Raw genomic sequence first — 27149 nt, forward strand, 5'->3', positions numbered from 1 at the left:
AGCTATATGGGAGCAACTTAAATTTAAATTTGGTGGCACCACAACAACGAGGTTGAGGGCTTTAACTCTCAAATTCAATGAATATGTCATTAATCCAAAATATAACATGCAAGAGCATCTCAGAATTATGTCTGTGATGATTAGAGAACTGAAAGCAGTTGAAGTATATCTCAATGATGAGCAACAAATTCTGGGCATTCTTAAGTCTTTGCTTGATTCTTCTTGGGAACATGTCAAATTAGTGCTAACACATAATGAAAGCATAAATTATTTTGATGACTTTTCATCCCATCTTTTTCTCGAGGCAAATCTCAGAGTGGAGAACTACAGCAAAATAATGGTTGTTCAAGCTGATAAGCGCTCAAATAAGAGTAAGCATTATGGATAACAAAAGAAATAAGGCAAGAATCCATCTATCAAAGGATGGAAAGGTTGGTAAGCACAGAGGTAAATGTGGAAAGAAAAATATTAATAAAATCAAGTGATATAACTGTCAAAAGATAGGACACTTCGCTCGTGATTGCACTGAGCCAAAGAAGGTATTTCCCTATTCCTACTTTTGAAGCATTTTAGTTTGCTAAAAAATATTTGTTGCTTATATTCTCTCTAGTTGGATTGTAGAGACAGTAGCAAGATATGTAGATCATCGTCGAGTACCAGCAGACAACTGTTATGTAACTATAGGAACGGTACTGAGGAAGAGGTCCTTGGAATTGGTTCCTATCTATTAAAGATGCAGATTGGATGCAATTTAATATTACATGATGTGTTGCATGCACCTAGTGTTCGATGTAATCTATTTTCAATTTTAACAATGCTAAAACTAGAATATTCCTTCCATTTTGAAGGAACTCAATTAGAGATTTATTTAAGCTTAGACCTTTATGATTGAGGTTTTATAAGGAATAAATTTTTTACATTCGATTTTGTTTCTGATATAAATAATAATTATGCTTCTTTTGTTATTTCTTTTATTGATATTGCTTCAAATTCAATTAAATGGCATACGAAATTGGGATACATAGGACAAAACAGAATGGCTAGATTAGCCAATGAAGGCCTTTTGGGGTCACTTAATAAAATAAGCCTACTTATGTGTGAACCATGCTTGGCAGGTAAAGCTTGCAGAAAGCATTTTGGAAAGGCCAAGAGGGCCTCTTCCTCATTGGAGTTAATCCATTCTGACATATGCGAACATGTGAATGTGAGGACTAATCATGGCGCATCTTATTTTCTCATATTTATTGATGATTATTTGCGGTATGGTTCATTTTTTCTGTTATCTCATTGATTTGGTTCAAATGCTTTGTGGCTAAGGTTGAGAATCAGAAAGAAAAGAGCATAAAAGGCTCTTCAAACTGCTAGAGGCTGAGAAGATTTGTCTAATCAATTTAAAATGTTTTGTAAGGAAAAGGGGATACACAAGCAATTGACTATTCCTTGTTCTCTACAATAAAATGATGTAGCGGAAAGAAGGAATCGTACATGGTTAGGTTTATGATGGCACAGGCTAACCTTCCAATCAGTTTTTATGGGGATGTACTTCTAACAGTTGCCTACATACTAAATTGAGTGCCCTCTAAATCTGTTCCATCTACCCCTATGAATTGTGGAATGGCGATACACCTAACTTAGATGGCTTACATCCATAGGGATCAACAAGATATGTTCACAATACATCTCACAAACATGGGAAATTAAGCCCTATAGCTAATAAAAGTATTTTTATTAGATATCCTAAGAATTCTAAGGTTGTATGATGTATAGGGAACATCCTGATGGAGGGATGATAAAAATAGAATACTGCAATGCAGATTTCCTAGAAGAAGATTTCCCATGCATTGATTAAGTTAAAAAAAGATCTTTAATTATATGAGTTGCAAGATGATTTCTCAGTATCTCACAATCAGGATGAAAAAATATGTTCTTCTCTAGTGGATGTTGGAGATCGTGGGAGAAAACCACTTGAGATAGAATCTCAAGATCCACAACAACGTAGAAGCAAACATGGATTGATTCCTTGTCAAAGTTTTGAGATCGAAGGAGAATCCTTCATGTATGCTATTATGGATAAAGATGAGCCTATTTCTTATGAAATGGCTATAACTTCACATGCTTCACAATAATGGATTGATGCAATGGGGGAGGAAATGAGTTCAATGGCTAAGAATAATGTGTGGGAATTAGTTTATCTTCCATCAGGGCATAAGACTATAGAAAACAAGTGATTTTTCAAATCAAGCGCTAAATAGATGGATCTCATCGAGTAGCGAAAGGCTATACCCAAAAAGAGGGAATAGACTATGATGAGACATTCTCCCTAGTGGTGAGATTTGCCTCAATACGCTTAATTCTAGTTATCGTCGTAGATCTTGATTAGAGATTATTCCAAATGGATATGGAGGCATCATTTCTCAATGAAGAACTAGATGAAGAGATATATATGGAACAACCAAACAGTTTTGTGGCTGAAAGTCAAGAGCACAAGGTGTGTCACCTTGAACGTTCTATTTATGGTCTCAAGCAATCATCTAGATAATGGTATCATCAATTTTATAAAGTAATTATCTCATTGGCTTTATTATGACTGAAGAAGATCATTTTGTGTATGTCAAAAAGGAAGAGAAAGATGTTCTCATCTTATCATTATATGTCAACAATATTCTTTTAGTTGGAAATGATTTGGAGTTGATTAAAGCCACTCAAGAGTGGTTGTCCTCTACTATATGAGTGGATTAATATAAATAAAATAGTTTAGTCTTTTTGTGAATAAACTAATTATGATTGGTTTATGATATTTATGTCATTGAATGGTAATTTATTATTAACTTAGAATTATTATAGTGCTTGATATATGAAATTTAGGGTATGATTATGTTAACATCAAATTTTATATTGGTGTAGTGAAATTAACAACTTTGTTAAGGCTAATGGGGAATATGATTAAGTATAACTACTGATATAATGAGATTGAATTAATTGTGATGGATCCTGATGAAGTTTTGTGAATATCCAATTTATATATATCCTTGAGTAAGATTTATGAACTAATGATAAACAGTTGGTTATTAGTTATAGAATTTGTAGTAAATGATATATATGTTTTGTATGATAATATGATTTTATTGGTGATTTTAGTTAGATATATGATTAATGTCAATATTGGAATTATGAAATGTTGGATATGGTAGATGGAATTTAATTGATATGAATCGTCCGATGGATGGGCTTTGAGAATTGATTATTGAATTATGATTTTGAACAGGTGGTTTAGTCCAATTTTCAGGGGCAGATAATGCCGAATTTTTGGTAGAATTTTTCGTAGAAAAATAGCTATAGAGGAATTAGAATTCTATAAATAAATAGGTAATCAATTATGTTATTAACAAGGCTTCTCTTTATCTTCCTTACTTCTTCTAGATTGTACAGATATTTTCTTAACTCCTCCAGAGTAAGGATGTCAATGAAGCTGTATTCTCACCACAGGCAGTGAGTAACAATATATAATACTTTACCAAACTCATGAATGCATAATACTTTTTTAAATTCATTTCATTTCATTTATTATATATATATATATATATATACACACACATATTTATATACATATGATGTGCATTAGTAAATTCTATAAACAATTGCTTTGTATTTAATGTGATGTGATTGTTGTGTGGGAGTTGGGTTGACGTGGATCACCTGGGGTGAGAGCACGGGCATGGTAAGAATGTCGTCAGTGGATCGTAAGCAGTGGGAGTGGCGCTCCCCTTGTGTACTTCGGATTATGACACATGTCATGAAAAATATTTTTATAAAGAAAAAAATATTTTATGAAAAACGTTTTATCCGATTATGATTTTGCTCGAACGGGGGTGGGCTCCCTGGGTGCATAAGTCAGAGGACCATGAGATTATATAATTGATATTATATGCTTAGGGAGAGCATGGTCATATTAAGGTGATTCCACTGACTAACAACCACTTGATTTGCATTATGGTTGTGATTGTTTGTGGTTGATATGCTTGACATTGCATGAATGGTGAATGCTCAATTAGAAGAGTCTACAAGCATATCATGGATCGTTAGGTTTGGTATTATATGTTATTATTCATTGAGTTTTATACTCACTCCCGTTGCCTTTAAATTTTTCAGGAAACTGAACTCAATCCTGTATCTATCTGAAGTTCTGTTTTTCCTTTCTCCACAGAGTTGGTTGAAGTAATATCTATATTTGTACAATAGTTCCTATTTAGCTAAGTACCTCTAATATTTATGAATAGTTGGAGATATTCGAAATTACTATAGAGTGTTATGTATGTAACAATAACAATAATTGCATGTGAACTTTATTTTGATTAATTGAACCTATGGCTGAAAATGAGTTGAATAATTGACGGGAGCCCAATGAATAAGGTTATGATTATACTTTGTGAATGCATGTGCTACAGGCTGAGAAAATTGAACAAATAATAAGTAATGAATATATTTTTGTATTTGAATTGGGGCCTTTATAATGATTTGATTGTTATTTATATTGGGCCCAGTTGAATATTCTTATCGGGCTTATTTTCTTGATTTATATATATTGAATTGGACGATTGATGAATGTTATTCCAGGCATACTATGGGTCTCAATGGCCTTAAGCCTACTTGCGCCCTAGTGCTGGTCCAGGCCACGGAGATGGGTCGTGATAGTAGATATCAAAGTAAGCATGAAATTGTGCATCGGCAAACAGTCAAAAGGATTTTGAGATATCTAAGAGGTACTGAGAACCTCGCTCTATGCTATCATGGTGGGAGCCTTAAGTTAGTTGGATATACTGATGCTGATGGGTCTGCAAATCGAGATGAACGCAAATCCACTTCTGGATATGTATTTATTTTGGGGCCATTTCATAGAGTAGCAAAAAGCAAGCTTGTGTCTCTTTATCAACTATGTAGTCGTAGTATGTTGGATGTACTAGTGTAATTCAAGAAGCAATTTGGTTGAGGTGATTCTTAGTCAGCTTAAATGTTACAATTCATGTTGGTGATGCTGTTCAAATTTATTGCGACAACATGGCCACAATAGCTTATGCTAAGGATCCAAAATATCATGGAAAGTCAAAACATATTGACACCAAATATTATTTCATTCAAGATATTATTGTGTAAGGTCAAGTATTCCTTAAACATATTCCTACTCGTGATATGCTTGCAGATCCTTTTACTAAACCATACTTGAGACTTGTTTTTGAAACAAGTCAAAAGTTTAGGATTGTTTAAGTTTTAATATACTTGTTATTTGAACATCTTTATATTATGCCATTAATAATGACAGTAGATATTTTTTTTTATTATTTGCATAATATTATGGCACTGTTTATATGTATGCTTTTTTTTTTTTTTGAATAAATGTCTTTAGGTCTTTGAGATCAACCCTCTCACTCGGGTGATCACCCTATTGTAAGTGAGTAAATAGGATGAGACTACATCCTTAATATTTAGTCTTTAGTGGGAGCGCAAATTAACGTCTTATTTGCTAATGTGAAAGTACAAGAATTGGATATTTATGTCGCCTTAATAAGAGGTTAAGATGAGACAAATTAGATAGTCGAACATGAAAATTATCCACTTCCGTTAAACCTGTTTGTAGCTAAATTGAAATTTTTAAGAAAATATTATATGGATATTTGTCTTAAAATTTAGATAATCATGTGGAGTAACTAATTATAAATTTGTATGGTGTTTTACCATGAGATGTCCTGAGTGGGATCCACACCAAAACTTGCAAATTTTGTTGTATGTGCTATTTGGCGGGCGTTATAGGAGTGATTAAATGAATCCCTACTTCATCACTGTGTGAGCCTTGGGATTTATAAAATCATGAAGTGGAGACTTGATGTTTGCTACTTTGGCGTGTTATTCTAGGGTGGCGATTCATTCCATCTGATGGAACATGTCTAGAAAAATAATCAAGTCTATATGGATTGCATGAGTAGTTAAGGAAAAACTGATTGATGTTTCACCTATGATTTATGACTCATAGCCTTGGCGATTATATCAGAAACAAGTTTGATGTAATTATGAGTACATAGTATAACTGAGAGATCATAACATCTTTACTATCTTTATTCTTGAGGGATCAGAAATGCTTGATCTAGTTAAAACATACAGCTTGGGGTATATGGCGAGATATGGAGTTGAAGTGTTATGTTAGTCAAGTGGTGACTTAATATAATGCTCCTCAAATTTTATCTTTCTCGTCAGGTCACATACTCTACTTCCTATGTGGTCGGAGACATGTGTAAGAGAGTTTAGTTTTGGATTCATATGTAGTACCCAAACGTATTTGAGTGGGAGATGTTGTTTGTGTGCCTAAAGCCAAATTTACAACCACATTGGGTTTGCTATATTTATTCTAATGAGATTATGCTAGGGTTTAATAAGTTAGTTCACTAGTTAAAAGTCACAAAAAATATTAATGCACGATCTCTCTCACGTTAATTATTCTCAACAAACACTCTCTCTACAATAGCTCTCCATAGGTAGCCACTAAGAAAAATCTTAGGTTTTAGAGCATGTAATTAACTGTGGATGACTCTGGTTGCTGCTCTCCTTGATGAGTGGACCTCTTATTATTATTTGTTCGTGATACAAGGATGCATAGGAATAACCATCGGGTATGTACTCTCAAGTGTAATATTGCAATAACTTTTAATTGTCTCTCCAAAGAGGTATTTCATTGCTCCTCTTTAATTACTGTGATTATCTTTTCTCAACATTTTGTAATTTCATTATTGAGAAGAGAGATGACTAGAAATTTTGTAAATTTTATTAGTGAGAAGAGAGATTAGAATTTAATTCAGGAGGAGATAAACAAAAGAATAATGACATCATTCTCACTTGTAAATGGTAATAATAATGTGAGTAATTGAGAAATGAATGCCCGTGTGTGAATTTATTGTATCCACAACACTAAAATGTATGTTTATGAGCAAGAGAGTGCACATACCCTTGATCCATTAATTTGGTTTGATTAAAAATTTGATTCAAATCCAACGAGTACTCAACCAGACAACCACCCAAAAATTGAAGTCCAAACATGCTACAACCCGACCCGATATTTTTTGCTGGCCGGCTTCAACGGCATTTTCGGCCGTTTTGTTGGGATTTTGGCGCAAAACAAGACGATCAAACATGCCTCTGTCCCGCTTTTCCAAAACATTAAAAAAAATCAGAAAAGGCGTCTTTTTTCCACTCACACTATGCATGAAACGACAACTAAAAGTACTTTATCATGTGACCTACAACGTTTCTCTTTCTCTTCTCCTTGGATTTTTCAAACACCCAAACAGTTTTGGTAGCTGCAAACCCTAGCAGAGTCTCTACAATCCCTTGTTTCAGATCATTTCAAGGTTCAATTATAGTTTCTATTCTTCCTTCTCTCAAATTGTGGTCTCTGAAACCCCCTGATTTCTTCTCCTCACTGTTTTCTTCTGCAGCTTTCTTGGTAATTTTGAAGAGAATCTTGTAGAGAGAGAAAGTCCTTGAGAGAGCAATAGCCACAGAGGATTTTGGTTTGCCATGTGGTTATTGCCCCTCTCGTTAGAATGAGATTTGGGGAAGAATTTTTTTGATAAAAATTATTATTAGTTTTCTGGAATTGAATAGCTTTCAGGAATGAAGGTGTTGGGGATTTTGGGATATGTCTAATCGATTAGGGTGGTTAACTAGTATTAATAATCCTAGGAGTGGAATACAGAAGATGTTGCTTACTGCCAAGTCATGCCCGACTAAAATTGAGCCAATTGCCATGTTGGATACAGTGCAAGAAATTGCTATTTACATACATAGGTTTCATAATCTTGACCTTTTTCAGCAAGGGTAATGCAAATTTTAGTTGATCATTACTTGTCTATCATTTTCAAAATTTTCATTTGCTGCTTCTTTTTCTGATGTATATCATTCTCTGATTGTGCGTTTTTTTCTTTTTGTGGTTTTTTAACTTCTTTCAGATGGTATCAAATGAAAATCACTGTGAGATGGGAAGACAGTGAGTATACTTCAATGGGAAGTCCTGCAAGGGTTGCACAATATGAACGTGAGTAATTGAGTTCATATCCTCTTATTTCTATACAATTTTTTGATGCAAACGTAGAGTGATCCTTTTTTTCTTTCTTTTTTTTTTTTAATTATCAAGAAGTTTTCTTTTTTCTTTTTTTAGAAGAAATTAGCAAAAAGTTTATTTCTTAAAACAAGCTGCTGGGGAGGATGGCAAAGTGCAATTTATGCTCAAATATTTGGCATGAGCGGAGTTCGTCTTGAGACTTAATATGAATCATGCCCCTTATACGACTCAGGACTTGTTCTTGAGCGTGAAATATCGTTATATAGCTAATTGACTAACCAGAATTCACGGATTCAGTTTAATATGATAAATCTCATACCCATGAGGCAATGAACTTAAGCTGTTTAAAACTTTGCATTTGTCTAGCTTCATTATGTTGTTTTTTCACTTATGACATATTGAGTTCAGTGAAATATGAGCGAAATTAATCCCATGCCCATGGGATATAATGTCAATGCATTGCCCATCAATTAATGGTGGCTTTATGTATGATCTCTTGAGAATGTTTGCCAAAGTTAAAAAGTTGGGGAAAAAGGACATTTTAAAACAGAATACGGTTACATAGTTAAAACTATCATCTGGATTCCTTGATGGATTTGTTCAATTTTTGTACCCAAGATAAAGTACAACAGCACCTTACATATTTTTACAGAGCATATTTCCTGAGAAAATATTTTTGGCTTTTTTCTGTACAAAATAGTTTTATGAAAACATTTTTAGAGAAAAATAATTATTTTTTGTTGCTTGGTTGTAACATTAAATGTAACTAGAAATATTTCGACATTTAAAAGTTCTCTGTAAGTGCTTATTTATTTATGCAGTTTGTTTGTAGGTAACTTTTTTTTGGAAGATTGAAAAAATGGCTTAGATTTTCGATTGATAATCTAAAAATAAATTCTGTTAATCAGTGTGGTTGTGTCCTGAACACTAGAAAATTAAAAAAAAAAAGTTTTTGCGGGAAAATATTTTTTGCAAAAAAAAAAAAAAAAGAAATAAATAAAATGGTACTGTTTGTTTATCTGAACTATTAGATTTGTGTTCATCTCGTCATACTTGGTGTTTATGGGATTACATAAAGGTTAGCTTACTTATTATTGCATATGCAGCTCCTGACTTGGGTTCGGATAATGCATTTGGAATATGGAGGATTGATGATACAGACAACAGTTTCTTAACACAGCCTTTTCGAATTAAATATGCCAAGCAGGATATTCGTTTATCCATTATGGTCTCATTCAATCTATCTCTTACTGGAAGTAAGGTAATAGTCTCTCTCCGCCTATGTGCTTGATACAACAAGAAACGAATTGCAAGAAATAATTTTGCATGGCCTTTATGAAACACCCTTTCAATTGAAACTAAAAAATATTTGCAAAAAGAAGATAGGTCTAGAAAGTTACATGCGGAATATTAAATAGCATAAAATTCCTATGGCTTACTTGGTGGTTTGCTCATTTGTAAGTCAAGGATTGATTCAAAAACCTGACAAATAATATATAGTTGTTAGTTAATACTTGCCTCCACAAACGATAACAGTCAAAAAATATTTGACTCAATGACTATTTTGATGATGGATATTTGATGCATATATGGTTACCGAACTTGGAATTTATTGTTCTTCTTTATCCATATCTCCATACTGATAAGGCATACAATTTACAGGTTCCACCTACATCTGCTGTTATTTTGAAATTTGAGCTTTTGCAAGCTCCCATGACAGCAAATGGGTAAGTCACAGTGTGCGGTTAAAGATGATTCTGAATCCTCTGAATTTTAAAAGCTACAAGTTTGAATTTGGTTTAATGACAATGAAGTTCTAAACTTTTCCCTATTTGCATGGTTGATACTATGAAAATATTAAAGTTTGCTCTGTTCTTCAAGAATGAGATCCAATTGTGGCCAACCCATTTAATTTAATTATATATAAAATCAGCTGCTATTATGACTCTGGTGGATATGTTTATAGCATAGATTTAGTAGTTGCATGTGATAAAAAGAAAGGCTGTTGTGCAATGGTCATGACCTGTCACTTTGCGAGTTTTTTTTTTTTTTTTTGGAAGTAAAAAATAGAGGTGTTGTGGACCAGCTGTATTTAGGGTCATTATTTTACCTGCTGGGTGCTGTGTTTAGGGTAGTTTTATTTAGTGTTTCTGTTTTCCTCGTGTGGCTAAGAAGGTCGGATCAGTTTCTTTATTAGTTGGTATTAGTGGGTGGTGGTTAAGCAGGTTCTTTATTCTAGTGGGTAGTTATTCTTTATTTTAGTTGTTTAAGAGTTTGTGTTTTAACTAAAGATGTAAGCATAATTTTAAACAAAGGTTTGAGTTCCTAAAACTCAGAAATAGAGTTCTCTTAAACGAACTCTAAGAGATTATAGGTTTCTTTTTTATCTGGCTCTAAGAGATCTGAGGGTTCTATCTTAATAAAGCCTAAATCTATCTTTGATTTCAACCAAATAGACCATAATAACTAGATCCAAACTTGGGTTTATACAATTTGGTATCAGAGTTGAGGTTTATGGCAGATTCACAGGATCTGCATAAACAATTTCAAGCCTTCATGACTATGCATTGAGAGGATAGGCAAAGTATAAAGTAGAGAAGGTGAAGGAGAATGCAGAAAGGGAAAAATTCGAGAGTGAAGGGATAGGTTCTCCATGGCAACATTATCAGCCCAATTTCATAAATTGGCATGAGAATTGAGTGTTTCAAAAGAGAAAGGAAAAGAAGTCGCAACCTCAAGTGTAGGTACTTTTCTGTTTTATGAACCAGGAGTAGAAGACGATAATGAGCTGAGGGGAACGTACCTTGATACTCCAAAATAGAATTTCCTAAATATGATGGATTTCTAATCCCATGGCGGGGCTAAGTCATCTTGAATTTTTCCTCAATTATCATAGAACTTTTGAGGCAGAGGCCTTGTTCACACAAGTAATGGAGAACATGCAAAAGCTTGGAGCATAGTTGATGTTGAATCTAAAGGATCTAATGCTGGATAGACGCACAAGTGTGGTTTATCAAGTTTTATTAACACAGATCTGGCCTGACTTTGGATGAGTTCATACTCAAGTGCAATACATGGTTTGAACCTTTGGTGTGTGGCAACATGGAAGAATTGGCTAAGCTTCAATAAACAGGAACTGTGGAAGAGTATTAACGAAAATTTGAACAGTTGTCTGCTCGATCTTCTAGCCTTACTTCTGACAAGAAGATATTTTCCTTAGTGGGTTACAAGACTGTATAGCTGTTGTCCGTATGGGAAGAGAATTATTTGGGAAAACTCTAGTATTCCATTTAAACAGCAAATTGTTGATACACCGTCACAAATAGTCGCTTCCTCAAAATCTCCTTTTGTTAAATGACTCAGTAGAGTGGAAATGAAAGACTTCGAGAAAAAGGCCTCTGTTATAATTGTGATGAGGTTTATTCTTAGGACACCACTGTAGACGTTTGTTTTGGATAGGGGGAATTGAGGATATTTCGGATACTGATGAGTCAGGAAGGGTGGAAAATGAAGAGTGCATCTTGAGGACAAGCACCTATCTGGAAGGAGTGTAATCTTATGGACCTTCTGTGTTTATGGTAATTTTATTTAGTTCTGCTAATATTAGGGATCTGTCGTTTTTAGGGTAGTTTTGTTTAGTTGTTTTGTCTTCCTCATTTGTGGCTAACAAGTTGGGGTCAGTTTCTTTATTATTGTGTATTAGTGGTTGTTAGCTTCATTGTAGTATAGTGTTATCAGTCTTTAGTCAGTTGTTAAAAGGATGTGTGTCGATGAAAGATGTAAGCATAATTTTAAACAAAGGTTTGAGTTCTTAAAACTTAGAGATTGTATATTTATCTCAAACAAGCTCTAAGAGTTCGTCGCATTCTCTTGTAACGAGCCCTAAGAGATCGTAGGATTCTTTCTTAATGAGTCCTAATTCTATCTTTGAATTCAATCAAATAGACCCATGACCATAATGATTGGAGTTTATTGAAATTAAGAAATGTTACTAATTGGTGAGCATAAACCAAATGTAAATCTAACAAACTCCAAATGTTACTAATTGGAGTTTATTGAAACTCGTTCTGGAAATAGCTCGATTTTTTTTCTTTAAAAAAAAAAATGTAAATCTAACAAACTCATTTTAATATATGATGCTAGTAGATCCATCATAAATATGGCATAAACCAAATGTTTTGTGCAACGAATTTGCAAGAGCAACAACCACTAAGCTAAAATTAACTTACCTTTTGCAAAGAAAGTGTGCAAGCCCTAAATATACTTTCCTTGACTTGAGTTTTGCTTTATAACTGGGCGAAGTTGAGCTAAAATGTCATGTTCTAAGAGTTTTAAATAACCTATGTTGAATAATGTGTGAAGATGATGGCTAGAACTGTGGAGGAGTTTGAGGGTAATAAGCCACGTAGCCTAGAGTTTGCAGCAAAGAAAAGAAAAGAAAAAAAAAAAATGGTCTTTTATACATTTGACTATCATATACTAACAAAAAGATTTGCTGGTTATTTGTAGGTAGTAACAGTAATGGGCCGTTAAACCATCAAATCTTATGTGACTACTTTCTTTGAAACCATGATTGAAACTAGGCCACCCAAGCTACAGGTGTTTCCTTCCCCCCAATCACCTCAATTAGTTAATTTTATACATAATTTAAAATGGGTTTGCATATTGGCTCCTTGCACCACATTATTAATGTGGTACTAAAACTGGTATTTTTCAAAGTAAGGTACATAGTTGCAAATCGGAAAAAGTTAAGAACTTTTGATGTTTAATTATTCAAATTTAGTATTCTTTCTAATTACTAATTGTAATGCATTATGTGCAGGCTTGAGTTGCTGGCTTATATAGATGCTTCCACTGTTGCAGTACATGAATTTCGAATTCCTCCTAAGGCTCTTCTGGGATTGCATTCATATTGTCCTGTCCATTTTGATGCATTTCATGCTGTGCTAGTTGATGTAAGTGTTCATATCAGTCTATTGAAGACCGACTCTTACATCAAGGTACCCAGGTCTGTTGCCTTTCTATTATTTAAATAACCAAGCTAGTTAGTATGATTAAGTGATCACATATTGATTATTGTTAACTTAATTTAACCGTTTTGGATTATTACAGTGATCCTTACGCCCATGAAGATGTAGCTGGCAAAAAGATTGGCGAATTCAATCAAGTATGCTCTTGCACATTTTTTAAAGTCTCTTTGGGTTGATATATATTTTTGTCCACTTTTATTCTCAGCGACATTATAGATATATAGATTTTTCTATTTTCATAATTGTACTTAAGCTTCTGCATGTTGAAACTGCTTGCTGCTAGTACTCTTGCATTCGTATGCATGTGGGTGTTATCCATTTTTTGGTTTGGTTTTGCATATGCATGATGTGCAAATTTGCTGCATTTTGACTTTGCTGTTAACTCTGCCATGAGTTTCGTAATGCATCTGGTTGATTTTCAAAAATCTTCAGAAGTTTATAGGGATACTAATTTGACAATAATAAATTTCTTTTAAAAAGCTTGCAATAAAGATTATGCTGAACTTTTCTTATGTTTAGTATCCTTACGAAAATTGCAATTCTTAGAACACCTTCACAAGATTGCAGTGTGATAATCTGGTTCTTTTCTTCATGGCTTGTGTTTGTATTGATTCTGTGGAGGAAGGATCTGAGTGCAGAATCTATGACCATTACCTGCAATTAGCTGTGGGTATAACAAGTAAACTAATTTGAGTTGGTACATGATATTATTGAGATCGTCTACTATTTAATGAATGCTACAAGAGCCAGAAGAAAACACCACTTGAATTTTGTGATGAAATGTCCAATTTGTGCAAATGAGATGCTAGACCTAAAACTTAAATTCCAATGGACATTGGAAGGGTGATTGAAGCCTGACAAGTTGGCATATAATGCATATTTGTGGTTTAGTCCTTTACTGGTGGAAATATTTGACTTTCCCTTTTGGCTGCAACACTTCTAGTGTAAAGATGGCTTTGGAAGTATAAGAACATTTTCTCTGCAGTAGGGATCCTCTAATTTGTAGATGTTGCCACATGTTTTTAACTTGAATCATGCAGTTCACTAGCATGTGGTTCTTGTGATTTATTTAATTTAGCTTTTATGATATTTGTGAATATTTCTTCCTTAGTCCTTAGTACTTGTTCTTTCCTGTATTGGAATTTTAGTTTATGATTACTGCAGGCATTAGGTCAAGTGGCTTCTGCAGATATGAAGCAGATCATGCTTGTTAAAGCAATGTTATTTGCCCGTGAGACATTGCTTGAAGAGCTAAAGCTACTTAGCAAAGCCATTGGCCAAGCTATTGATTTAACTGATTTTTTATCCAAAATGGATGATATAGAGATGATTGATTCTATTCTGCCAGAAAATATTGGCACTGCAGATGGTGAAGTTTCAGGACAAGGCAAGCTACAAAATGTTCTTGAGGTCCTTGCTTCGTTTTGAATACTGATGGTTCTTGATTCTATTTTTTAGTTTTTGATGTTTGTTAGTTACCCATGTTTTCTGCTCTTCTTGAAACAGAAGGCTAGCAGCTATGTCATCGATGAATTTCCTTGTGTTTTGTCAGAGGATGCTGTAGTCAACATTTTTCATTCACTAGGTGCCCAGTTGTCTTACTTATGGAGCATCTTTCTTCAATTTCAAAGGTTTGCTTTTATACTAAGTTAATTATTGCTGTGTGTTTTTGTTTACAATTTAGATCCATCACAATTGGACGCCATTAAACCAAGAACTACCTTTTGTTGACATCCTCAAATGTTCAGATATCGACAATAGGAATAATATTTTGTTAATCAAAAGGACTAAGAACATTATTTTGTAGCCTTGTTTCATGTTTCATAAATTCCTACAGTATGCTCTACACTGGACAAACAAGTAAAAGCTATTAGTACCACTATCATTAAGGTAGTTATTTCTGTTGGTTTGGTTTGTCCGAATCAATATGAAATATATGAGCATCTTATTAATCATATCAAAGATTCACACCGTGGAATGTTTGCTTGTCAAATTGTCATGCATTATACAACATTTAGGAGGAGATTTTTTCTCTAGCAAATTTGGGTCAATATTGTGTTTAAAATAGACAATTTTGAATAATAATTCTGAAAGTGTAGATAGAAATACTAAAAGATCAGTTCAGTACAAGTTGGAAGAAGCAAATTATTCGGAATGAACTTTTTTATATAGCTTCAAATTAAAATGAAAGAGAAAACAAATTTACAATGGATTTAGATAACTGGAACTATTGGATGCTCTTTATTTATTTAATTTTCTCTAAGGCAACAGGTTAGTCGTACAACATGATGATTTTCTGATGCAGGGGAAGATGTAGGGCTGTCAGTTTTCAACAAGTAAGCTAGAATAGGGTTGATTGTAGGTGGAACAGTAATCAGTAATTAGGTTTATAACCTTTGAATTAAACTTATGAGGAAAATAAAATGATTTGATGCAGGGGAAGATGTAGGGCTGTCAGTTTTCAACAAGTAAGCTAGAATAGGGTTGATTGTAGGTGGAACAGTAATCAGTAATTAGGTTTATAACCTTTGAATTAAAATTATGAGGAAAATAAGATGATTTACAATGCTACTAGTGCTGTCTTTTTATAGTGATAAATCCTAACTAGACTAGGAATCCTAATTAAAGAAAGAATTAAAACTCTACTCTTATTCAATGATAAAATAGTAAATCCTAATCAAATAAGGAAATGGAAAACTAATGCAAATCTGAAATAAAACAGTAAATTAAATAAAATCCTAGTTGTGCTAGGAATCCAATTAGGACTAGGATTGCTCCTGCATCATTTTCCCCGGGTTTGAAAAAAACTCGGCTCCGACGAGTAAACCTTAATGATCCTTCAGGAATGCATAACATATTCCCTTTGAATAAATAACCATCTTGCAATCGGCATGGCAGACTTTCAGCTTCTGAAGAATGCAGCAAATCAACCTTTATCTTGCCAAAACATGAATCTGAATCATACTGGTTTTTCAGTTCTTCAAAACCAGTAATTTGAATGCTCAAAATTGACAAATTAGGGATCTTCTGCTCAATGCATCAGCCACAATATGAGATTGACCGGGTTTATACTTTAGTGAGAAATGAAATTCATCAAGGAAAGAACTCCACTTAGCATGTCGATTGTTGAGTTTATTCAGAGATTTTAGATACCTCAAGGCCTGATGATCAGAAAAAACCATAAACTCACGATAAGCTAAGTAATGTTGCCAATGTCGAATAGCTCGTACCAAGGCATAGAACTCTAGATCATAAGTTGAGTAACGCTTCTTAGCTTTAGACAACTTCTTACTAAAAAACTCTAGAGGCCTGCCCTCTTGGCTAAGTACAGCTCCAATCCCTTCATGTAAAGCATCACATTCGACAGTAAATAATTTCTCAAAATCTTGAAGTGCAAGAATAGGTGCTCTAGTCATCAAAAAGTTGATTCTTTCAAATGCCTTTTGTGCAAAATTTGTCCTCTCAAACTTTTCTTCTTTCATAGATTCAATTATAGGACTCATAATTGAACTGAAATTTTGGATAAATCTCCAATAGAAAGAGGCCAAACCATGAAAGCTTCTAACTTCTTTGATGGATTGCGGTACTGGCCATTCGGTAATTGCACGAACCTTTTCGGGATCTGGTTTTAATCCTTCAACAGACACAATGTATCCCAAGAATACCACTTCTGGTTGCAGGAAACTGCATTTTTTCAGGTTTATGTGCAGCTGCTCTTGATGAAGTACTTCTAACACTTGTCACAAGTGTTTTAAATGAACTTCCTCTGTGCGGCATTCAAATAACCCATCTGATGTCTTAAAAGCTATTTTCCATTCATCACCATGCCTCATTCTAATTTGGTGATATCCACTTTTCAAGTCAATTTTGGAAAACACTTTAGAACCCAATAGTTGATCAAGCATATCCTCCAATCTTGGTATTGGAAAGCGATATTTGATTGTAATCTTATTTATAGCACGACTATCCACACACATTCTCCAAGAACCGTCTTTCTTTGGTGTTAATAAGGCTGGGCAGGCACATGGACTTTAACTTTCACGCACTAGACCTTTTTCCAATAATTCCTTAACCCGTCTTTCTATTTCAGCCTACTGTAAAGGAGGCATTTGGTATGCAGGCAGATTTGGTAAAGCTGCTCCTGGTACCAAATCAATAGCATGTTGGATGCTTCTTAACGGTGGCAAGCTTTTCGGTACATCTTCACTAATCAACTCCTTGAATTCCTGCAATAATCGTTGAATTTCAAAGGAATATTCGACTGATTTTTCAACCTGGTAAGCTCCTATCAGTTTGCTCACTAAGGCATACGTGACTCCCACCTCACTATGCGTAGCTGCAAATTCTTTAACACTTACAAACCCATTTAATTTACTAGCTGCAGCTCCTTTATTTGCTATTTGCCTTGTTTCTTCCTTGAGAGGATGCGAAGTGTACTTCTCGTTGTCCTTGTAGAATGAATAAGTATTAGGCCTTGTCCTGTGGTCCATATCATGATCATACAACCAAGGTCGTCCCACTAGAATATGCCCAACATTCATTGGTACTACATCACATAGTGCTTCATCTGCCAAGTCATCTCCCAAGTCATCTCCCATTGTGAATTGCTCTAAGCATTGAGATGTTACTGGTATCTCGTGTCCTTTCTTCAACCAACCTACTTTGTATGGATGATGATGTTTTGTTGTAGGAAGCTTTAATTTTTCTACAGCCTCCTTTGATATTATATTTTCCATACTTCCTCCATCAATGACTAAATTACACACTTTGCCTTCACAAATAACACGTGTACGGAAAATGCTACGCCTCCTCCAATCTTCTTTTCCTTTTTTGTTCATGGCTGTCATGACTGTTCGAACAACTAAAGACTCACCTTGAGCTGGGTGAGGATCAATTTCTTCTACTTCCTCATCATAATAAAAAATAGGGTCTAGGTCTCCATCATACTCGGCTAAATTCACCCTCCTTTGTGGACAAATGAATGAAGTATGTCCCTTTTCTCCACAAGTAAAACAACGAACTTGAGAATTGTTGCCTCTCCTTGTAGACGAACCAGAATTGTTTTGTCCACCATAAGGTACTATACCTGTCCCTTTATCGTTCCCATCAACACGGGTTGTCTCTTCATTGTATTTATTATTAGCGGCAGCCTTTTTCCCGCTTCGTTGAGTTGTTTGAATCCCTCTTGCAGCTCCGAAATTGTTTTGCCAATTGCTTCTGTTTATGGGGCTTCTAACACCGTAACGAGAAACTCGCTTTTCAACTGGTAAGGCAGGCATATTGGCGAGCATCTTCAAGATTGTGTAATCGGACTATGCCCATTTCATCTCTAAGGGACTGATTCAAACCAGCAAGGTAGCGAGAGGTAATTTGTTCATTACTTTCAGATATTCCAACTCGAATGGACAAATTATTAAATTTTGCAGTGTACTCTTCAATAGACATGCTATTTTGTTTCAAGCAGTGGAACCTTTCATATAGTTCCATTGCGTAATCAGCTGCTAAAAATTGCTTCCTTAGCTTAGTTTTCATGTGCTCCCACGTGCTGATTTTAAGCTTTCCTTGTCGTGCACGCTGCTCCTCAACTCTCTTCCACCATTGAAGTGCAGAACTCTTTAATTTAAGTTTTACAAAAAGCACTTTTCGGGTTTCAACCATTGGTTTCCATTCAAAATAATTTTCTAAACTAGTTTCCCAATCTAAATAGTCTTTGGCATGTGATTTCCCATGAAAATCAGCAACTTCAATTTTAACTCCTCCATTATTTAAATCAAGAGCATGAAGTAAACGCTCTTCCAATCTGCCTCGTGCTGCTGGGTTTGCAGGTCAGCTTCATGAAAGGGGTTTACGTCCTTGACTTCCTCTTCACTCTCAAGAGCTTCTTGAAAATCAAGGTTTTGGTGGTTGCCTTCCGGAGTCTCCATTCGGGCTTCCACGGGTTCCTGACGCTGCGAGGCTTGTACAGCCCGGGTCAAATCCTCAGTCATTTGCCGTATCTCAGCTATTTCATCTTGTTGGGGCTGATTGCCTCTGCCTCTGCATCTGCCTCTTCCAACCATGGTTTAATTCAGACAAAAAAGGAATCCTAGGATCTGTTTTTGTGCTCTGATACCAGTTGATGCAGGGGAAGATGTAGGGCTGTCAGTTTTCAACAAGTAAGCTAGAATAGAGTTGATTGTAGGTGGAACAGTAATCAGTAATTAGGTTTATAACCTTTGAATTAAAATTATGAGGAAAATAAGATGATTTACAATGCTACTAGTGCTGTCTATTTATAGTGATAAATCCTAACTAGACTAGGAATCCTAATTAAAGAAAGAATTAAAACTCTACTCCTATTCAATGATAAAATAGTAAATCCTAATCAAATAAGGAAACGGAAAACTAATGCAAATCTGAAATAAAACAGTAAATTAAATAAAATCCTAGTTGTGCTAGGAATCCAATTAGGACTAGGATTGCTTCTGCATCATTATCTTTTTCTTGTTATAAATGTGTTATTGTTGCATGACCGTGGAGAGTGTGATTATCTTTTTCAAGGCTATCTCTGACTGAATTGTTGCATTAACTTTAGAATTCTATTTACAGTTTCAACTTGTCATTTTGAACTACATTGGTATGCTTTTATTTTAGTGTATATGAATAGCACATTATTATGGTTTCAAATTGAGCACTTCAAAGTTTTCCATTGGATTTGGTTACACTGATAATGAACTCAATATAGCACATAGGTGCGTGCACACACACACAAACATATGACATCCTTCAAAATGGATTTGTTTGAAATTCCTATCCTTGGTTGTGGTTAATTCAAAGAACCTTGAAAAAACAGATGAAGATGGTTGAAATCAAAATCTAATAATTTGCGTCTAGTTCTACTTTTTTTTTTTTTTTTTTTTTTTTTTTTTTTTTTTTTTTTTTTTTTCAAATTTAAGAAGTTAAAAATCTTAAATGGAATCAAAAATGAATTTATAATTATTTTTTGAGCATCTTATCTCTGTGCAGTATATGCAATTGTTCAAGTGCTTGTATTTTTGCTGCATTCCAGGGAAAACAAAACAAAAATACTGGAATTTTTGCGTGGGGAATGGGCTAAGGATAGAAGGGCTGAATGGTCAATATGGATGATATGCTCTAAGGTTGAGATGCCTCATCATTACATAAGCAGTCGAAATGATAGTTCTGTAACACATGCTGTCCCAAAAAGAGTTATGAGTTTGTGGAAGTTACCTGATGATGTAAATTCTCTATTTCTTCATGTTCTATTTTTCCATGTAACTTTTATTGTTGATTTAGAATTTCTGTGATAACTACTGATAACTTATTTGTCCCTTTGTCTTTAATCTGCAATTTTCTTTCTGTCCTGTACAGCCTGCCCAAACTGCTGCTATGCGTGCTGAACTTCATCGACGAAGTATTGCCCAAATGAAGGTGAGCTGGTTACGCCACATAGAGATCCTTTGCGAATTCTAATTATACATTGTAATCCTTCAGAACAGGTTTTTGTTTTCATGCAGATTAATAATCAGTCCATTCAAGACATGCATATTTTTGGAGATCCTTTGCAAATTCCAATTATAATTGTGGAACGTGTCATGAATGCACCACGTCGTACTTTAAGTGAAAATTCCTATTTTAGAAATGTGGATCTGATAGATTCATCTAGCTTATTTGCTCAACCTAGTATTGAAGCTGGAAAAGGGCTACCTGACATACCTCGGACAAGCTTGAAGCAAAGTGGTCGTGAGTTGAAGGTGGTTGTCTTTGTGCATGGATTTCAGGCAAGTATTGCTTTTCTATGAATCTGCTTGAATTTCAAATTTCTGTTGCTTCTGTCCTTTGGTCTTTGGCTCTTTATTTTTGTTCTTCACTTCCTTTTCTTAGTATAACAATTAATAGCAGAACTATTGTACAATGCAGACTTATATCGCCAGGTACTATTTCATATGTGGCTATTTTACAATCAAGACAGGAACCCTGCATAATTGAATTTATATGTTGTAGGGATGCTGGACTTAGGGTAGTTTTACTGCTATTTACGGTGTTTTTATTTAGTTATTCAGTGTTTATCATGTTATTATCAGTTTCTTTGTTAATGGGTATTAGTGGGGTGGTTAAGCAAGTTATTTATCGTAATGGGTAGTTATTAGTGGGTAGTGGGTAGTTTTAGCTTTGCATTTAGTTGTTTAAAAGGTTGTGATATCAAGAAAAATGTAAGCAGAATTTTATGAAAATGTTTTGAGTTCCTAAAACTCAGAGATTGTAGAGTTCTGTCTTAACGAGCTCTAGGAGATTGCAGATTCCCTCTAAGTCTCTCACCACTGATAGAAGGAAGAAAACTCTTTCTAAGATACTCATCTCAAACCTGATCCCCTAATTCAAAGACCCATAACTAGATCCAAATTTGGGACCATAACAATTGGTATCAGAGCCAACAGTTATGGGCGAATCTGTTCAAGACCAACTTACCGAACTCTTCAATTTACTCTTATCCGAGCAGCAGGCCAATCCGATCCGTAATGAGAAGGTTGAACAACTTCATGCCAAATTGGATGCCATGTCTTTTGACTTGGAATCCACAAAGAAGGGGCTGACTTCTTCAAGTGCTGAAAGTTAAGCACCAAAAGCAAAGGGTCCAATAGGTTCAGCCGGTCTAGAATCTCCTGGGGGCACTACAACTGTTTCGAAATTCACAGAGTTGGAGGTTCTTGGACCACCTATGAGGAGTAATAATTTAGGAAAGTTGGCAAAATTGGAACAACCTAAAACTGCCGCAGAGCGAATAGTTTTCCAGCAAATGTTTCAAGTCTCAATAGTTGTGTGTATAGAAGATAGAGCGGAGCAAAAGAAAGAAATAATCAAACATCAATTGTTAGCACAATTAGAGGGTCTTGTTGTGATTTGGCAGCCTCTAAATGGGAAAGGAGTGGGAAGAAGCAATTCGAGAATGACATAGAGGAAACATTAGAGGAGCCATTTGATCCAGGAATATTAATTAAATATAGAAGCACAATAAACAGCTCCTTATTTGCAGAATAATAGAGGGTAATAAGGATTTTGTTTGCATCACATTTTTACAAGTTGAAGATTGCATGTCATCCATCCGTTGCGCTTGAGGACAAGCGCTTTTTGGAGGGGGAGTGTAATGTTATAGGGTTGCTGGACTTAGGGTAGTTTTACTGCTATTTACGGTGTTTTTATTTAGTTATTCAGTGTTTATCATGTTATTATCAGTTTCTTTGTTAATGGGTATTAGTGGGGTGGTTAAGCAAGTTATTTATCGTAATGTGTAGTTATTAGTGGGTAGTGGGTAGTTTTAGCTTTGCATTTAGTTGTTTAAAAGGTTGTGATATCAGGAAAAATGTAAGCAGAATTTTATGAAAATGTTTTGAGTTCCTAAAACTCAGAGATTGTAGAGTTCTCTCTTAACGAGCTCTAGGAGATTGCAGATTCTCTCTAAGTCTGTCACCACTGATAGAAGGAAGAAAACTCCTTCTAAGATACTCATCTCAAACCTGATCCCCAAATTCAAAGACCCATAACTAGATCCAAATTTGGGACCATAGCATTATATCATTGACTTTTATTTTTATTAAAGATATGACTGTTAATAGCTAACCATATTGGATTCTTACTATATGCTATCCTTGATGCGCTCTTTAGTGCTTATGAATTAGTCATGTTTTCATCTCACATCTTTGAGTTGTTTTGTTAAGAATGAATTTATATATTTTATTGTCTAGCAGTTTTGGCCAAATTCTGTTCTTGAAAAGTTCTGATTGTTGGTATAGGATTTGATACATAATGGAAGAACTATATCTGTAACATTTATTTCATTGGGCTTGGGTCAAATTGCCCTTTCTGATTGGAATTTATGGCTTTTTTCCTTGAGGAAAATCCAATTGCCTTGGACATTAGCGAATTAAGTTTTTCAGTTGAAGTAAAAATTTGTAGCATCTGAATTTTGAGCTTCCTATTTATATTAGCTTTTCCAATGACTGTAATCTGATGGTTCAATTTTGTGCAAGTTGACTATGAAAATCTTATTCTGCTCTTTCCTAAAGAATGGTTTGAACTTTGACATTGAACATTTTCTCATGGATTAATTGGCAGTAGAAATTTAATTTACTCAAGAGGATTTCGTTTCATTAATGTTTTCCTCTATTGTATTTATTATTCTTCTTCCTAGAACTGCATTTCAGTTTTAGGCATTTGGCAGTATGTTAATTTTATTTGTTTCAATTCCAACATATCAGGGACACCATCTGGATTTACGGCTTGTTCGAAATCAATGGCTTTTGATAGACCCCAAGATAGAGTTTCTTATGTCGGAGGTAAACGAAGACAAAACATCAGGAGACTTCAGGGAAATGGGACAAAGGCTGGCTCAGGAAGTGACCTCTTTTCTTAAAAAGAAAATTGATAAGCTTTCTAAATCCTATAACTTGAGAGGTGTCAAGCTTAGCTTTGTAGGACATTCTATTGGAAATGTCATTATAAGAACAGCATTAGCAGGTACATGATTATCTAATTGGAGACTCATAATTTCAAGTAGTCTGTAATTTGATGATGGATCTGGAATTGTTTCCTACAGAGAGCATTATGGAACCATATCTAAGATGCCTGTACACGTATGTATCTATATCTGGTCCACACTTGGGATACCTTTATAGTTCGAACTCTTTATTTAACTCTGGAATGTGGCTATTGAAGAAGCTCAAAGGATCACAATCCATTCATCAACTTACTTTCACTGATGACCCTGATCTTCGGAAAACTTTCTTGTACAGACTTTGTGAGGTACTGAAATAACAAGCTTATGCATAATCTTTTCCTGCATGGCCTTAGGTCCTCATGTGCTCTCTGTGAAGAAGTTCTCTAAACATTGATTTATTTTTATACTAAATTTCAAGCAATGATCTGATGTATCTCTAATCTTGATTACCCCCCTTAATTTTGAAAATCAATAAAATATTGCTGATTCTTCGGTTTTATTTTAGTGGAGTGTGTTTATGAAAATAGTGCTAATGATTACTTCTCTTCCTTTTGTTTTATATGCACCTGAAGTTCTGAAATCAGTTTCTTCCTTTTTTCAGCAAAAAACACTAGAGCATTTCAGGCATATAATACTGCTATCTTCACCCCAGGTATTCCCTTATCATGCTATTTATGAAAAATAAAATACTTATTCAAATTCAAAAATGTTCAGTCATTTCTTCTCTCTGCCTGGGATTTTGCAAGTCTAAGCGGTTATCTTTTTAGTTGGCAGTTCAAGTTTTTTGAGCAATTTCATGTTTCAAAGTTATATTAATATAGTTTCTACTGAACTGTGGTGGACTATATGTTACGAGCTCCATGTTGTAATTGTAAAACTAAAATTGCATTTGTAAAAAGACATACAACTAGTAGCAGGGACAAAATCTGTTGGCTTTTGTTATAATATTGAAGGATTTAGTTCATGCTTCTTGATGAAAGAGGTCCATTGAATTAGAGTTATGGTTTGCCAGGTTTTCTAATATTCTAGTAAAAAATGCTGTGTTTCTGCCCATAAATACCAGTCACAAGGCAAACAGTTCAATTTTCACAATTTATTTATAGAAGAAATTTGATTTTTGTGGCATTCGTCGATTTCCGCATACATGGAAATTCCTTTTTGTGGGATTATTTGATAAAACAAATGAGATGATCTTCATAATAACAATGTCCTTATTGGTCTATTGCTGCCGTCAGGATGGTTATGTGCCACATCATTCCGCGAGAATTGAACTGTGCCAGGCTGCTTCCTTGGATTACTCAAAAAAGGGTGCAGTATTCTTGGAGATGCTGAATAATTGCTTGGATCAGATCCGAGCTACAAGCCTTGAGAATCGGCTCTTCATGCGTTGTGATGTCAATTTTGCAACCTCTTCCTATGGCAGGAACTTGAACACAATCATCGGGCGGGCTGCCCATATCGAGTTCTTGGAGTCCGACATTTTTGTGAAGTTCATAATGTGGTCTTTTCCAGAAATATTTCATTGATTGCCATGGAAACATGCCATCTCAGCCATTCCAGCTTTGCCAGTGCTAACGGGCAATCTCACTGAATTATTTCTTGACAAGGCAACCAGAAAAGATTAGGTGGGGTAAAGCTAACTTATGGCAGTTGCTTTCTTGTCGGCATGCAGGTTCTTGCTGACCTCTGTAATTTGGGTTTAAAAGCTAATTTCAGTGGAAGGAAGAGGAGTGATTCAATATGCAAATTTTTATCCTCTGTTCTACAATGTTGTAACATACTGTTGAATAGGGAGTTGCTCAGGGTTCAGATTTCCAATGGTCATAGGCTCAAGCTTTCATATGTTTACGGGGAAATTTGGACTGAAGGCTGAAAGACATTAGTGATGTAATTATTTTCTAGGTTCGGTAGATTGCCTGTATACAATTAGGCTTCCATTAATCCTATTTGGTTCCAAGGAAGGCAAGATGGTAGTATTTTTGTTAGTTGACAGGTGAAGTAAAATTCAATCCAGTTCTCCATTTTGAATGTAATAATGATTAGTATGACTAATTTTATTGCACTGTATTTTTATCAGTTTATCTTGCTGTGTCCTCGACAAAACAGGAAACAAGTAATCCGCAATTTTTATTTTTATTTTTTTATTTTTTTGTGTTTTACATATGGTGTGTATTAGAGTAGGAAAAGTTTTACAGGTCACTGAAATTAAAATTTGGTGGACTCTGCTAGATAGTTTATTTATTTATCAAAAATGATAAATGATAAGAAAAAGGTTAGAGTTGGACCGCTCTTTTACGCGCATGCTCCTGTTGATATTATTAGAAACTTTTAAAAATTATTTTTATTTAATCCTTTTTTGATCTCATAAATGGTAAATTATCTTTCCGTTTCAATGAAAATTTTTATTTTCACAAATCAGTCACTGACATTATTTTTGAAATACTATTTCTTGATTTCAAGTTATGATTCTAACTTGGTCAATTGGGCTGCTTTTCAGCTGTTTGTCGAGATAATTGCAATTTTTTCATTAATTTTGTAAAATAACCAAAACCAATTAAGGCTTTCAGACTTAGCTTGATCGGTAATGCAAAGGAGGATTGATAACTAATTAAATATTATATAAAATAATTTAAATTTTGATGATTTTTATTATATATTATTTTTAAATTAAAATAACTGATTAGTAAAATTTATTATAATAAAAATATTATAATAACTTTTGAACTTCTAACTTTTGAAATTGGAAAACATTTGAAATAACTTTTGAGCTTCTAAAAAAAAAAAAGAATTTGTTTTAGGTAAAATTGAATTTAACTTTAAAATGTGCTAAATCGGTTGCCTTTATGTTTAACTGATTGCATTGAAGATCGACTTCTGTGCTACTCTTAGACATGAATGGAATATTCTAAAAAACGTGTTATTATCATTTTTATTTTATTAATTTTAAACACTTTAAGAACATCTTTAGAATATTTTGAGAATACTTCTTAGATTCTTTAGGGACACTTTTGAAAATTTAATAAAATTATAGATAATTTTATTAATAGAATTTCAAATTGAAGTTTTTCATATAAATTTAGATAATTTAATCGTTCCTAAATTCTATATATATAGATATATATAATTAATCCAAAAGCAAAAAAATATTTATGAAAAGTTGAGTTGACACCTATTCTTTCATCATTTCCCTTTTTTCTTTTTCTTTTTTTGTTTTTATAGATTTTCTACATTTTTACTTTATTTCTTTCATTCTTATTGAATTTGTTATAGATTTCAAATTTTTAAAGAGTTTGAATTTTTTTGAATTTTTTATCTCACTATCTCTGTTCATATCATATCTCATGAATAACAAAATAGAATTTCATCGACCGTAATTCACTTAAAGAACGTTACATTGGTTTTGATTTTATTACCTATGCTGATTCTTCAATTGTTGGCAAAGTTATCAAAGATACCCTTTATGGTGCATTCATCATATTAATGCATTCATTCATGCACCATATCTACTGCTTCTATT

General features: G+C 34.2%; 1 protein-coding gene across 3 annotated transcripts; it reads left to right on the forward strand.

The window, feature by feature from the left end:
• The first annotated feature begins 7201 nt into the window (after positions 1-7201).
• LOC105640975 (uncharacterized) lies at positions 7202-25713 on the forward strand. Of its 3 annotated transcripts, XM_012225403.4 has the most exons (16): positions 7202-7394; positions 7482-7863; positions 7995-8080; positions 9214-9368; positions 9770-9834; positions 12930-13115; positions 13220-13274; positions 14302-14547; positions 14644-14768; positions 20186-20375; positions 20509-20568; positions 20637-20918; positions 23394-23652; positions 23732-23937; positions 24234-24284; positions 24868-25713. In XM_012225403.4, exons 2-16 carry the CDS (start codon positions 7685-7687, stop codon positions 25156-25158), a joined length of 2436 nt encoding a protein of 811 aa, XP_012080793.1. In that variant the 5' UTR covers positions 7202-7394; positions 7482-7684; the 3' UTR covers positions 25159-25713. The 3 variants fall into 3 exon arrangements, with proteins under 3 accessions (XP_012080793.1, XP_020537698.1, XP_012080794.1); XM_020682039.3 differs by lacking the exon at positions 7482-7863 and having other exon boundaries at positions 7203-7394; XM_012225404.4 differs by having other exon boundaries at positions 7206-7863; positions 20655-20918.
• Positions 25714-27149: the final 1436 nt, after the last annotated feature.

This window comes from Jatropha curcas, chromosome 10, assembly GCF_041381405.1.
Source record: "Jatropha curcas cultivar XTBG-Jc1 chromosome 10, XTBG_Jcur_1.0, whole genome shotgun sequence".
Taxonomy (NCBI): domain Eukaryota; kingdom Viridiplantae; phylum Streptophyta; class Magnoliopsida; order Malpighiales; family Euphorbiaceae; genus Jatropha; species Jatropha curcas.

What these genes read in the sequence shown, in the direction of transcription:
- LOC105640975 (XM_012225403.4), top strand. Translation starts at nt 7,685, where the DNA reads ATGTCTAATCGATTAGGGTGGTTAACTAGTATTAATAATCCTAGGAGT. An exon ending in TGTGGAAGTTACCTGATGAT is followed by an intron (nt 20,376 to 20,508) that starts GTAAATTCTCTA and finishes TGTCCTGTACAG; the next exon opens with CCTGCCCAAACTGCTGCTAT. An exon ending in TCTTGTACAGACTTTGTGAG is followed by an intron (nt 23,938 to 24,233) that starts GTACTGAAATAA and finishes TCCTTTTTTCAG; the next exon opens with CAAAAAACACTAGAGCATTT.